This window comes from Opisthocomus hoazin, chromosome 3 (assembly GCF_030867145.1).
Source record: "Opisthocomus hoazin isolate bOpiHoa1 chromosome 3, bOpiHoa1.hap1, whole genome shotgun sequence".
NCBI classification, from domain to species: Eukaryota; Metazoa; Chordata; class Aves; order Opisthocomiformes; family Opisthocomidae; genus Opisthocomus; species Opisthocomus hoazin.
This window is the reverse complement of record NC_134416.1, coordinates 39,326,174-39,341,138: the sequence shown is the minus strand read 5'-3', so window position 1 is coordinate 39,341,138 and position 14,965 is coordinate 39,326,174. Positions and strand designations below refer to the sequence as shown.

At 39.7% G+C, this 14,965-nt stretch overlaps 1 protein-coding gene across 4 annotated transcripts in view; it reads right to left on the bottom strand.

Moving 5' to 3' along the window:
- The window catches only part of NCOA2 (nuclear receptor coactivator 2), a 197,392-nt gene that overhangs the window by 51,723 nt on the left and 130,704 nt on the right, over positions 1–14,965 (bottom strand). For all 4 annotated transcript variants that reach the window (XM_075416018.1, XM_075416021.1, XM_075416019.1 and 1 more), the window contains exons 6-7: positions 5,074–5,177; positions 32–209 (exon numbers count right to left, since the gene is read on the bottom strand). In XM_075416018.1, coding sequence (XP_075272133.1) covers positions 32–209; positions 5,074–5,177 — 282 coding nt within the window. The remainder of the gene's footprint in view (positions 1–31; positions 210–5,073; positions 5,178–14,965) is intronic.

Genomic DNA, 14,965 nt, shown 5'->3' with positions numbered 1-14,965 from the left:
AAATGGTACGATATAAGGAAAAGATATATACCTAAAGATTTTGGCAGCAGGATTTTGACAAATTCATTGTGGTCCCCTACATGCAGGATGCTATATATGCTTGTGTTCATCAGCTCTTCTTGGTTGTACCTTAGGTACTGTGTCACATTCTCAGAAACAAACACAACATTACCTTCTGGGTTCACTACAAAGAAGAACCCATCTAGGGCCTAAAGGGGAAAAAAAAAAGCAGAGAAAGAGAGAAAGAGAAAGAGAGAGAGAGAGAGAGAAACACAATACCAAACAATCAGATTAACAACAAGGTACCCAGAAAATAAATATTCCCTTCAGAAGACATAGCTGAATCTTTCTGTATCCATCCCAGTTCTTACATTCTTGTCTGTAATAGCAAAGGTCACAATTCATATCGAGTATACAATCTTACTTACATCAAACCACTGCAAAAGCACAGAAAGGTGCACCCCTTGCAAAATAATGAAAACCACACATGAAAACAAGCCCCCCCCACCACGCCCCAAACAAACAAACAGAAATAATCGAAGAGGTTGCTGCCTATCTGCCTGCCTATGAAGTTGGAAGCCTGGACCAGAAGCTGGTTCTGCTAAACCTAGAGCCTGTTCACTCCTCTATGCAGCTCAGGAAGACTGATCCCAGAAAAACTTCGAAAGATGTGCTGGCATAAGGCAAGGACAACACTGGCAGAAAGAAAGAGAAAGGCTCTGTCCGCATCCCCAGCAATGCAACTTCATAGAAGTGAGGCCCCATGCAGCCAGGAACGCGAGTGGTTAAAAGCCGAGAAGGGCAAAGGGAGCTGAGTGCAGGCAGGGACGGGGCAGCTTTACTCCCTACTTCCAGGACTGCTTTCATTTTTTTTTGACACCAGTTTAATTCAGCCCACACATGAACCAGGGAACAGGAACCAGACTTTCACCTCTTCAACTCAGCTCCACGGTATTCCAAAGGACTTCAAGTTTCTGCGAGGAAGTGTCTAAATTAGTCATTTCTGCTGATTGGTTTCCCCCCCTTATCTCCTGTGACAGTGACAAGCTAGCTGAAGCATTCTTTCCAAGGTATCTGCTGTATGTTATCTGAAACCTAAGTTGAATACTACATCACTTCTACTTGACTAGGATGAAGTAAAATTTTGAGTGTCAGTAAGAACTTCCCATGCAAACTTTCTTTTCCTTAAGATGTAAGCGTTATTGTGCATGCTAGAAATACTTCAGAATACATCCCTCTAACGTTATGTTGTAGGAGCAGATAAAGCTGGATACATTTCAACCTAAAGCACCAAAGCTTTTGGTCTAAGCATTCAATTAACGATTAACCCACACAGACTTCTGCAGCTTCGCGTGATTTATTCACCTCTCTAAGGAATGGTGAGAAATCACTAGAACGTTCGTTAGTTATTGGATCTCCAGGGACAGAAACAAGTCAGAAAAATGGGCAACCCATGATTCGTTATGGGTTAATTAAAAGCGCGTAGATCCATACTAAATCTGAATCCAGCTCACTGCAAGACAGTAAAAAGGAGGAACTGCCATAGCAAGTGTACTCAGGCATGTGGCGTTTTTAATATGCCCAAGCTTGTATACTGTACAACTTGTGTGTTGGTCTTAGCAGGCCATTCTCAAGTTCTAAGGCTCCAGATACATACTAAAAACACTGCACGCTACCAAGCAGTTTGTAAATCCAGACAGTACAAAAGAGGAGGCTAAGGAGGGATCTTATTTCTGTCTTCAGCCACCTAGAAGAAGGGTCAAGAGCAGACAGAGCCAGGCTCTATTCAGAGATTCACAAGGGCAGGACAAGACACAACAGGCACATGTTGCAACATAGGAGACTTCATGGAAATAGAGGAAAAAAAAAAATTCACCATGAAGGTGGTCAGATATAGGAAGAGGGTGCTCTGAAATCTCCTTCCCCAGAGATATTCAAACCTTGACTTGGACCCGACCTACTTGCTCTAGTCGGCCCAGCTCGTGGTGGGAGGTGGGACTGCACAAGCTCCAGGTGTCCTTCACAAACTAAATTAGTTAATGATTCTGCTAAAGGCAACGGGTAGTGAAAGCACAATGCACAAGCAATAGCTGCCAAATGCTTTGTTTGTTCTATTTTTAAATTGCAAAATAATAAACCCACATATATATGCGCAAGTATGTACTTTTCCTGACTGCCTCTAAATTAAGATAAACTAGGTCTTTTTTTTCTCCTGTTAATTGTCACAAATCATAATCCCTGACTTTGTTTTTTATCACTGTCTTCTTTTTGTTTCTGATCATTCTGTTTCCCCTGCTAATTCACTTTCTCTGGAGAGTTCCCTCCCCTCCATGTACTTTCATAACATTCATGACATTTTCCTGCTGACTAATGTTCAGTTTAACTCACAATGATTTACAAGATTTAATTAATTGAGGCACTAATACAATTTTCTATGAGCATCTCTGCTGTGGATTAGTGTCTTCGACTGCATTTCACCACTGCTTGAAGCCAGCATAAGCATGACCTCTTTGGTTCAGTCATCTCTACACCGCGACAGCTCCCTGTACTGTCTGAGGATATGCAGAGCTGGACCAGAGAACTGAGCTGGCTAAAACGTAATGCAAGAAAAAAAATAGATGCTAGCCACACCAGTCCCCTGAACCGGCCCACCATGAAACCACACAGCGTTTCAAGCTGGCAGAAGGGTGGGGGTTTGACTGAACCGTTCTGCTCGGCAGCGGTCCATGCTTACATCAATCCAAAGGGATTGCAAAACTAAAGCCACAGCAGATGTTTATCAGAGTCCTAAGGAGAAAATTTTCAAAGGCAGAGATGGCAAGCAAGAGATTATGGGAGTTACCAACATCCCACAGTAATCTTTTTTTCCCTACTATTCGCTACTACTGCGACTTCTTTAGCAAGGAAACGCTCTCTGCTCTTTCCTCACAGCTGCTTCGTGGGTTGACCACAGCAGTGGTCATCTGAGCCCAGAGCAACACAGGGCCTTGTATACCCATCTCCCATTTCTTTCTATCAATAAAAAAATCTTCTAGGTAAGCCACAGCAGGCTTTTAAGCAGGTTAATGCACCAAGCCACTTAAATCTTTTAGAAGTTTCTACTTCTGCAACAATTTCTTAATTCTGTCCCCAGATGTATGCCACCACAGTAAATAACTAGAACAGTAATGAAGGCCAGCACACTTTTCTTCAGAGCTATTAGGACAATGGGGAAATAAATAATAGACAGCATGCTGGAAGAGAAAATAAGAGAACAGATATTATTTTTGAGGATATACTGAAACAGAAAATACATTTGTGTTCTCTGAGTAGTTTTCAGCTCTCGACTGTTTTTTCACCCTCTCTTCCTATCTGCTTTCTGCTTTAACCGAGAAAGATGTTAAAATATTCCTCAGAGGCAGCTGCATGATGGATTTTACTCACTGTCTTCAGCTGGAAACACTATTTTGAGGATTCTTCAGTTTTATTCTTTAATAAAAACAGACAATTACACTCCTAAACCAAATCAACTAATAAACTGTTCATCAGCATTGCTATTATTATTATTTGGAAATGGAAAAGGGTAAGCCTTTGAAGAGGTTGTATGAAGGGGTTCTGTAAAGATGAAGTAACTTAATTGTGTTTCCTTAAGGAGATAAAGACACAAAGAAAGTATCTGCAGTCTTTTCACAGCAAATGTATAACCACTTTTGGTCCTTTTAAGTTTCCTGGTGCAAAAGGACCACTGTTTACTACCCTAGTTCCACAATCTTTCATTGTTAATATGCAATGGTTTTACTGTGAATGCAAACTAAATTAAACGCAATAACAGAATAGACGGGGGATTTTACATGTCATATTTGCTGCAATAGCCAATCATGCAAGATAAGCCAGGAAAAAACCTCCATCTTATTCTTATTTTCCCTGTGATTAAAACAGGTCCTTATAATTAAATTAACAGGAAGTTTAAGATAAATTTTAACATACTAATGTAAGGGATGGATGTTTAATCTTGTTTGATAGCAAAAAGAACAATATTCAATTCAGTGAGCACATAGAATAAATACTAAATTAAATCAATTAATTTGTTAGCCTGCTTTTCAAAGAAGAGTGTTTTTACTCCAACCTCCTTAATCTTCCTTATGTTTAGTACTGTGATTTTGGAGCCTTTATTTTGTGCGTAGTACAGGAAACTTTGTTTTCATCTAACAAATCAGGAAAAATAATGCAAATACTTAAAATGTTGTAACACGCATCTTGCTCCTGCAACATTCAGAAATCACAGAATAATTACGTTTCTTCCAAAGTTGGTTCCTTTAGCTTGATTCAGAGCTTGTGTTTTATCTAAAGTAACATTTATTCTTCCTTAAAGACAAAGCCCACAGTCAGAACAGGAATAAACACTTTGCAAGTGAGCTTAAGCAGATAAAGCAGTAGTGCCAAAGGACAGCAGCGTATGACATTAGGATCCCAGATAATGTACCTACCCAACACCACTATTTATACACTTAGAAGCTAGGTTTTAACCATGCAGCCCTTTGGGATGTCAAAATAACAGCTAAAATGGGACGGAAATCTTAACTGAACACACTGAAATACACGGCCTGAAAAGCTCTCCTAGATGAATATTCTAGAGGGAAGAGTCACGCTGCAAGTGCTGAAATGATAAACCATTAAAGCAGCATAGCAATGACATGCAATTCTAGAGGAAGCATTCTTCACGTGTATCTGTAAGTCAACATTTAGGTACAACAGGTCTTCCAAATCTGTTGCAGCTTAGAAAAAAACACGCACATGCAGACACCCATGACTTGCTATCAACTGAAGCCCCTCGAATTGTCCACCTTACAAAGCAGCAGAATTCTCTCTTTCTCTGCCTCTCCCCACCCCAAGTTAAAAAGAGTTTCACCACTGAACCCAACATAAATATTCCACGTGCTCTTAAATGGCATAGTCCTAAGTAGCCAGGATGGCTTGTCTCTCTTGCCCATTCTTTTACAGCGACCTCCAACTGCACTTTTTCATTTCATTACACTGCTCTTCATCCTAGGGGGAGCAGAAGTGGCTTAAATAAAGAAATTATGTGCTTTTCACCTCAAGCATCATTGGTCCAAGTGCATCCTTGTCGATGACACTCTGACCTGTAGATGACACATCTGCTTTTTGCACTTCATCTTCATTAGCTGCTGCTGCTTTTTCTGCAATAAAGAAAACTATGTATTAAATCACAGAGCAGTGTTCCTTCAGTTACACAGTAAGAACCCACCAAGTATTGAGTCCAGCTGTGAAACGGTTACAGTGCAACAGTTCTGAAAATGAGATTAAACAGTCCCCTACAATGATTCAACAGAAGCAAAACTAGTATCTCTGCTTCTCGGTTTTGAAGTTTTGTGACACAAAGGAAATAATTTCTGCCGTTTCTCTGCTAGACATTTTACTAAACTACAAACCGTAACACTGGGCAAAGACAAGGACTCCTCACGAAGGTGCAGTGAGCAAGAACCAGGATCAAGGTGTATTAAGAGACTGATCTCAAGGAGCATGCAAAGCTCACAGCTGCACAACTTTTCCACAATTGCTATATTTAGAAGGAAAAACATAAGCCCGCAATCTACTGTTTCAGTACTGAGAAGCAGCACTGTCATTTCTGTTCCCATGCCTCCACCCACATTCTTACTATCACATAATTTTCATACTGCCTTATTTACCAATATGTTATTAAAACTACATATAATTTCAAGTGCTGTACCTGAAAATTACAGGCAAGAAAATAATAATTTAAGGTTTCTGGAGCATAATGACACATATTACAATATGTTATACACAGTATCACAGATCATACCCAACTCCACATGTAAGGGGATATTCATACATGCTGGAACTTTCAAATCAAGAAGGTTTATAATTCGTATGAAGTATCAGAGTGTATGCACTGTATTAATTTCTCTATTCCAAGAATGATATTGCTGTTTAAGGGAGAAGTAATACAAGTAATAAAAACACCATACAAAATACTTATTCTACGTTATAAGTTAATGAAATGAGTAATTTTTTGTTGCTAGATCTATACTGAAAACATTCTTTTATTAGTTTCCAAGCAATCATGTACAAGCTAGGGCTATAGGGCAATCTAGAGTATTAAAAACAATTAAAGATTTTTTATTTTTAATATTATGCAATAGATTAATAAACATGAAAGCACACTGAAATTATGATAACAAGAATTTAGTCCTTCTACAACAATAAACCAGAAGAAGATTCACTGTAGGAATTACTGAAAGTACCACGTGCAGACAGAGCAAAGGGCCTCTGGAAAATTACCCTTCGTGAAAACTAAAGCATCAGTCGTACAAAATAAAATGCATCCAAATGTACAGTATTTTCCGCTATGTGCAGCTCTCCAATACCACAGCCAAAGTTCCTCTGAATTCTTTCCCTGGCAGAGGTTATAAGGTCAGTGTGAATATACACTACTTAGACACACAGCAAAGGAACTGCTTCTGAGAACCCCTGGGTGTTCCGCTATCAGCCATCACCTGCTCGCAATAAGGCTTTGGTCACTCCGGCTGTCTCATCCTAGATTTCCATGGTTTCTTGCTTTCACGAAAAGAGTCACAAAAATCTTTGCTGTCTTCTTAGGGTATGTTCACACACAGCATAAGCCCATTGTGAATAATGACAAAACAAAATTGTTCTGAAGATAGACTGTTGCAGCTAACGGAACAATTTTATATCACTTTGATTAGCATAAGCTGATAGAAATAAATATGCTAGAAATAACTATTAACGCTTCCTCTGCCACTTAAACTCACCAGGATGCAAAATTAGCATTTCTGGTTTGGACTGAGGACTGCAGTGGTTTTCGGGTTTTTTTTCCCCTTTTCTTTCTTCTTCTTTTGGCAAACAGTAGAGATTAGGTGTAAAGGAAAAAAACTGAACAATCCTTCCCATACTACAACATAGCCGAGTTGGCACCATACGACGATACAATACCGAAAACATGTTCTAAAAATTGTGAAAGAACTCTAAAAGATTCTAAAAACAGCGTTGAGCTTTTAATAAAGTCAGCGACGATATTTGTTTCCCATCTGCTCCCAGCAGCATAAAGTGATCCCTGGTTTCACACTGCAAAATATTTTAATAGATACGGATACCAGCTTTCTGCTTTCATCCCCTCCCTGCTTCATCCATTGACACATCTTCGGTATCGGCGAATGTGGGATTATACTCCACGTGCTAGTAATGGAGGGGCTGCAGATCTGGTACAGTAACGGTGTGCAAGCACTACCCAGTATTTCCAGGTTTCACTGATCTGGAAAGACTACTTCTACTGATTATTTTTCACATAGTACAAAACATTTCCCAAAGATTTTTTTCACTCTTGCAACCACAAAGTTCGTACAAACCTCCAAAATAAGACATCTATAAAAACAACTGCTCTCAGAATTCTATGCACATAGGCGACGTTTTGTGCAAATAAAAAGGAGAAAGTTTTTCATTGCTACAAAGGTAATCAACACAGAAGCTGCAACACCAGGTCAGACCAAGGATGTCTTCAGCCTCACATCCAGCCCCTGACGGCGGCTGCTTTCCCCTCTGGCTCCCCGTTTCTCCAGTTCAGCCCTCTGACCACTCCCCGCTCTACCATCAGCTGCCCCTCACTGCCATTCGACCTCTCCGTTCTGTTTTCCCTTAGACATCCTTTTCCGCAGAGGGCCCAGCACCTTTGTGGGATCAATAAACACAGTGCTTGCTCAAGGAAAAAGCATAACGAACTGAGAAAATATGAAAATGCTGTTTAGACACAAATGTTGCCTACATGTCTCTCCCAGTGAGGGTGACAACGTACGCTACGCTACTCATTCCAAAAAGCTTTCTAAATCGCCAGTGCTCCAAAATTATGGACTTCATCATCGTGTCATCCTGCCAGACAGGCATGGGGAACGTCTCGAAATGCAAATCTTTTCGTCAGTGACACAGCACGTGAGGCTATTTGAGAGCAAAAACTTGTTGCAGGAAGGTTGGGAAAAAACCAACAACTGATACAAAAAATTTCTAGTGCCGACAACACTCACATTTATCACGAGTCGGTATTTTTTGTTTTTCTTAACAGTTCGAGCTTCTGGCGTTAAGTAGTGGTGCGAAAATGTAAAGTTTACTTTTCCTTTTTTTTTTTTTTTACTTCTATCTTTTTTAGGTTCACTGGGGGCCCTACAAACAAATCAAAGCACAGAGAGTTTATTATTTCTACACTAGATTAATGATTTTTGAATGTGAGGGGTTAGGAAAATAGCAGCAGAGGCGGAACCTTGCAAAGCCTCTCAGCAGCCTTTATGCCAGCCCCGTGGGAATCGCTGGTATTACCCTGTGACTAACCACAGCCGCTCGATGTTTCCACCGCGGCCACTAACACGGAGAGTGGGAGCCTGATCTCGCACCTTCTGGCGATGCTGCCTCCCAGAACAGCGATGCCCCTGTTCAAATGTCAAGCACCAGGCAAGCATTACCAGGCATCCCACGGGCACAGAGGTCAAAGCAGAGTGAAGGTTTCATACATGCAAAGAGAAATACAGCCTTGTGCCGGCGGAGGAAGAGAGTGAGAGGGAAAGGGGCTTCCCACGGCTCCACCTCCACACACAAATTCTTCTCTGGAGGTTAAGCTCCAGCATCGGCCGCCCGTGTTTCAACAGAGAGGGAGCATTAAAATAGAAAACAGTTTCGTTCTTCTGAATGTGGCTACCAGAGATGAAGCATGTTTCATCTAATTTACCGCGGAATAAACTTCATGTACATGAAATAATTATTAGCTCCGCTCAATTAAGAGTTTAGCCTAGAGAGAGAAAAAAAAAATAAAATAAAATAGAGGTACTCCTGAGAGAGATACTACAAAGAATATATACATCTAATTATGTAGCATTTTAGTGATGAGTGTAATTTAGACTTTAAACCGTGGATATGTTTACAATTGTATACGCAGCAACATACTAAAATACATATTAATATTTTCAATTGGGCATCTTCCTAGTGATCATAAACTGTATTTACTTTTCTACATTAATATACAGATGCAAGAAGGGAAAAAAAAAGCCCTCACAAATATTTTCTGACAAAGTTATCAGTGGGAAAGCCTCAAGCTTTATCTGAAGCTCATTCCAGATTCTGAAAGCAAACCTTTGTGAAATCACATTAGTTCAACAGAAATTTGTAAGTCAGAGAGAGAGAAGCCAAAAGCAATAGTTTGAAGTCTCTTGCTACATTTTAACTTAGGAAACGTTCCTGGTTTTCCATCCTCCCAACTCAAGCTATGTCAGTTCTCTCTGGATTTCTGACAGCAGACTCAGAAGTGCTACTGATGGGCACTGCCTTCTCTTGGTTGTGTTTCAAACCCTCCCTTCCTACAGGTGGGCAGGCAGGACCAGCTGAACCACCTGAAAAGCTCTCTTTGTCTGTACGCAGCCTCTACTCCAGCTTCCTTAACGAAACCAGCTACAGAAATAGTTCCCCCTTGATGCTCTCTGCAAAACCAAAATGTGTTTTTGAAGTAAAGAACAAAACTGTAGCCTCTGTAGGGACTGCAAAAAGATGAAGCATAATCTGAAAGAGAAAAGTTGCATTAACACACATGTACTTGATTTTTTGTAGAAGAAACACTTAAGGTTCTTCACAGAACAAGAGGAGCAAAAGAGAGGTGCTGGTGAAATGCTGGACATGGCAGCACCCGCGCTCTAAAAATCTGCTGAGGAAAAAGGTCAAGAGAAACTGTAATGGACAGAATCAAATTTATTATCCAAAACTGTTTTAAACAGGTTTTCTCAAGTGCCCCACATAATTCCTGTTCCTCATAATTTTATGGAATTGCTACTGAAATGTCACACCCATCTCAAATCATATACCCTCATTTACATAATAACAGGTAAAAAATACAAGCAAAGAAATTTATTATAAAGGATACTAGAAAGCTCAACTCTGCACATCAGAAAAATCACACGAATTACAAAAGATCCTTATAACAGTAACAGCAACACCACTTGAAAGTGATGGTAAATGCTATATAATGTTTAAACATGCAATTAAATTTTACACTGCAGCTGTCCTGAAAACAACTTATCTTCTCCATTTGTTGTATGCATTAGCCAGCTACTTCTGTCTCACCTCATTCATGTTTGTGAGTAAGTTTACCCTGCGTAGTCCTTCTGATTTCTCCTGACTTGCCGTGCAAAAAATAAAATCCAAATAAACAAACAAGGAAACAGTAAAAGTATGTAACTGGTCAAGGTTAAGGGTAGATAAAGTATTAAATCCTAATGTTAACATATAATAGAAAGTATAATTAGCAAACTGTTACATTTTAGCTGACATTACATTTTTAAGTATTAGATTTAAGAACATTCAAAATATTAGATTTAATAACATCTGTGTATGACTACTGCTAAGTAATGATATTGACTGTGGTAATGGACAGGAGGTTTTTAATAGGAACAGAGCTATACAAAAAGTATCTTTGAATGTATCTACTTGAATAAAAAACCAGAAAAATCAACAAAAAAAAGAAAGTTGTATTTGGTAACGTGAGTAGTTTTGGATCACTACACTTGATGAAGCAAAGCCGTGAAGAACGTGTAAGTTATTGCGATGCTTGGCTAACCACAGGGAAAGCAGCTCTGCCTTGTATCTGTGTAATTCAAAGCACGACGATCCACGGCTCACGTGGAACTTGACATCCACATGCATGTTTCTTACCCAGTTCTCACTGCCTCGACATAAGCTGTTTTTCCTCCCTGAAAGCAAGTAATTTTTCAGAAGACCGGTACCCAAGAAACAGCAACTATTTCAGCAATCAAGTTTAAGACCAGCTTATCCCTTCCCCGTGAATAAAGGTAGGTAATATTTTAGGGAAGCGGTTATGTAGTGAGGTTGCTCTTTCATCACACAGCATACGTCTGTCCTGAGCAAAGAAGCTATTAGACTCTTGAATACACTTTTTCCCCAAGAAACTATAGATCACATCTTACAGGAAAAACTACGCAACATCTCAGGAAGGTTTTAGGAGGTAAAACAAGGGAGAATTATGCATCTGCACCGAACTAAAATTAGAAAAGCTGCCATATGGCTCTGTGAAGCCAGCAGCACGTTCTTATTCATTAGGAAGCATTCTGCTAACATAAAAACACAAGGCCTTCCTGTGCTCTCCAAATGTGTTTATCTTTTCAACATTAATGCACGATATATCATCAGGCTGCTGAAATCTCCTGCAGTGCATATTAAAAAAAAAGCACAGCTGCACTATTTCCCAGCACGTTTATTCACTGCGAGCAAGCCGAGAGCACGGCCTTGCCCACCTCCCCAGCACACGGCCCTCTTGTTTGCAGGGCTCGGCTGCCCGTCGGTCGGGAAGGACTGTTCGCCTGCCCCGGCCAGCCCTGCTCCCCACACCCACACAGTTTAGCTTCATATTTACTACTGCTGGCGGAAGCACACTTAAATGGTAAATGACCCTATGGCTTAAGCTAAAAGCTCTCGGAAAGTTGTAAGCTCAATTACTCGCTCAGGAGTAATAGCACTTACACCACCTCTGTTTCTTCTTTGCAGCGTCTTCAACTCCTAGTTGGGGCACCTGCTCTGCCGTCCCACCCGCACCTGCCCCACCTTCCCGCTGTGAAGAAGCAGCACTAAGACAGCACCTCTAGGAAAAGCTTTGCATTAGGCACAAACCCACCAGATATAGGTAAACTTTCATGGAGTTTTTCAAGCTTTCAGTGACGTCTGCTTTTGGAAAACTCAGTGACTGTTGCCAGCGTATAAAATTTTCATGGATGCTGGAAGTAAAACAAGCACTGAAAAACCATGATGGATATAGGAACAGCAACAAACAGAAGTAATAATGCATAAAATTAACACTAGTTTCAATTCTCGGAACAATTTTGATGTTTCTTCATCATTCTTTTTTTGTACACGTCAGCTTTTTTGTCATCCAAGACAACTTCTGCTCAGTTAAATTGGAACAAGGACAAAAAAACCAAAATTCAACTCACCAAGAATAATATTTAACTGCTGGACAGAAAGAAGCCCAGTATCTCTGCATGTAATTTTTGTTAAGTACTTTAATATGCATTTTACTACCTTTTCCTCAGTTTCTTGTCTTCTCCATTCTCATTTAGCCTGTCTTTTCTGTCGTCAAATCTACGATCCCTTTTTACTCTCATCATAACAGAACTCAATGGTCGTCTTCTTGGAAGTGAGGAAGAGGACAGGCGGCAGCAGTGAAAATGCCCCCTCCTTCCTGCCCTCGCCCCAGGAGCCGGTCGGCTCAAAGCCCCATGAGCTGGGGTATCGCAGTGCCGCGCTCCTGGCACACGGCTCCTTTCAGAGCACCAAGGCTGAGTCTCACCCTCTATGCATACACTTAAACAGCTTCTTTAATGATTGCTAACTCTTGGATTTAACAGCAGCAACCAGAAGTGACAACATTATTTACAAAAACAGCATTATTTGCAGAAAAGCATACCTGCAATTCCCAGATTTATCTACTTAATGTAGTAGCAGGGATTATTCACACCTGAGATGACCTCAGAAGGTCACTAGTTTCTGGTAAATTAAGGACTGGGGACTGAAGTAAAACCAAGAATTACAACCCACTTACTGCTGCTTAAAGCAGAACTGAAGAATAAAATGTCCTATCCAGGACCCCAAATCCTCAACGGCTTGATCCATCCCCAGCACACAATAAAAATACAAAACAACACAGCAAGTAAAATAGTTTCTCTGCTGAGATTATTTCTAGTATTTTTACTTATCAATAAAGACATAGAAGGACAACTGTCATCCTACCATTTCAGTGAAATCTAAACTAAGACTGAAAGCAATCCTGGATCCAGAAACTATTTCTTACCACGTGCCACATTTTAAACTGTGAGGATATGTCAAACCACCACATTGTGAGTGGAAAGTTGTTTTTCATGAAGATCTCTTGAACGAGGAATTACGCTTCCATCACAACCTTCACCTGTTGACCCTCTGGACATGCTGCAACATTGACCTTTTCTACTAAGTTTTCAAAAAAAGTGGAAAGAAATGTAACTGGGCGTAGTTTTACTCCTGCAGAAATTTTAGATGGGTCTTAGCTTATTAAAATACTTCAGTACATTCAACATACACTTTTATACAAAATGAAAGGGTGTGCTTAACTTGCAAACTGATGAATCAAATATGTGTGTGTGTATATATTCCTATGCTTTTAAGCTATATTCTTTCTCTTTTCTCCAAAAGGACCACTAACACTATCTTTCCAGTGTATACTGACTGGCTAGAGCATAAACAAATTTATCATCAAAGGTGTGGTGCACCCAGGAGACTTACCTACCAAAAGGCCAAAATCCACGATGGTGCTGAGAATGAATAATTTTCACCAGTTTAAAATATTTTTTTAAATGCTGGGGTTTGGGTTTTTTTTTTTTTTCATTTACACTTCCATGGAACGCGTAGCAAGCGGTAAGATCTCAAATCTCTGACTGGTTGTGCTAGAATTTAGAATACTTTATAAGTGCCTAAAACCCAGTACTTAGCCAACAAAAGGGACACATGGTAGATCAAGTACATTGGCTATCAGTACCTTACCCAAAAATACCCTCAATTTAATCAGTCATTTATTATTCTACTCTGGAATCAGACAAGCGGATTGAAATACACGTGTCTGTAGCTGTATACACAAACACTTATATATCCAGGAAACAGTTTTGCCTCTGTTGATTATTAGATGACTTCAAAACACTCACGTAAACTACTCAAGTGTACACGATAACAAATGCCACACATCCATCAGTGTTGACTTAAAATCTGTTACATTAATATGGCTGAATTTCAAAAGAAAGAGCCAAGCTAACTGACCTCTGCACTGAAATATCAGCTACAAATATTTGGCATCACTGAGTTTAACAAGGTAATTATTTTCTTTGGTATGTACTAAATTAGGACAGAAAATTTTGCTGTATTTTTTGGCATTTACAGTTTTATAAGTGTTAGTTATTTACTTAATGAGTAACCTCATCTTGTTTTGATAATTCATCTCTAACAAGAGTATTAATACAAATGTCTAAATGGTGGGAGCCCAATGTTCTTGAACATTTTGGCTGAGCTGATGTTTTCAAAGTCAAGAAACATCACAGGATCTGATAACTTCGTTCAAAACCGGGCTCCATCACTGTCTCAGAAACAATATACTTATTTCACAAAAGTTAACAGCTCTCCAGTCAATTCTTCGACGCACTGAAACACAGGCAAGATTTTGAAAATAAAGATACAAGGGGTTAACACTCCTTAGAATCTACAGATGCAACTGCCAAGCTAACTGAACTTCTAGGTTTCCAAAACTTAGGCCAAAACAACATACTAGAACGGAATATTAATCTAGCCAGACTTCGTTTCTTGAAGCCTTACTCTTATGTACTCAAGCAACTGTTAAACAGAAACAGATGACTCCCTTTTTTTGAATGCCACATCGCCATGATTACAAAATGTCGTCTTTATTTTAGGATGCTGATGATAAATCTTTGTGACATACCAAACCATTCACAACAGGCAAAGATCTTTTTGCTTTTAGAAATTGCCATCAATGACTGCAAAAGTTTTCAAAAGACCTAATATAGCGCACCAAAAAGCAACAGGATGGATCATGAGCCCCCTATGAGCCCATGAAAGAAAAAAGTTTCCATAATGCAGCGCAGGCCAAAATGGAGCACAGATAATTCAAGACAGCTAAGGAAGAACAGAAACAAGTTTAATTCAATGTGTCCATGCTAACATGGATAACAGGGCTCCTATTGCTTTTAATAGTCCAGATTATAGTAGATAAATCTTTTATGGAAAAGCTCTAAATCATTAAGCACAAGTAAAGTTTTCTTCCTCTAATAGCCCAGTGTTCAGAAATAGAAGCTGGGGTCCTTCTTCTTGCTTGTCTAACCCACCATCACAGGCCCGAGCCAAACATTTA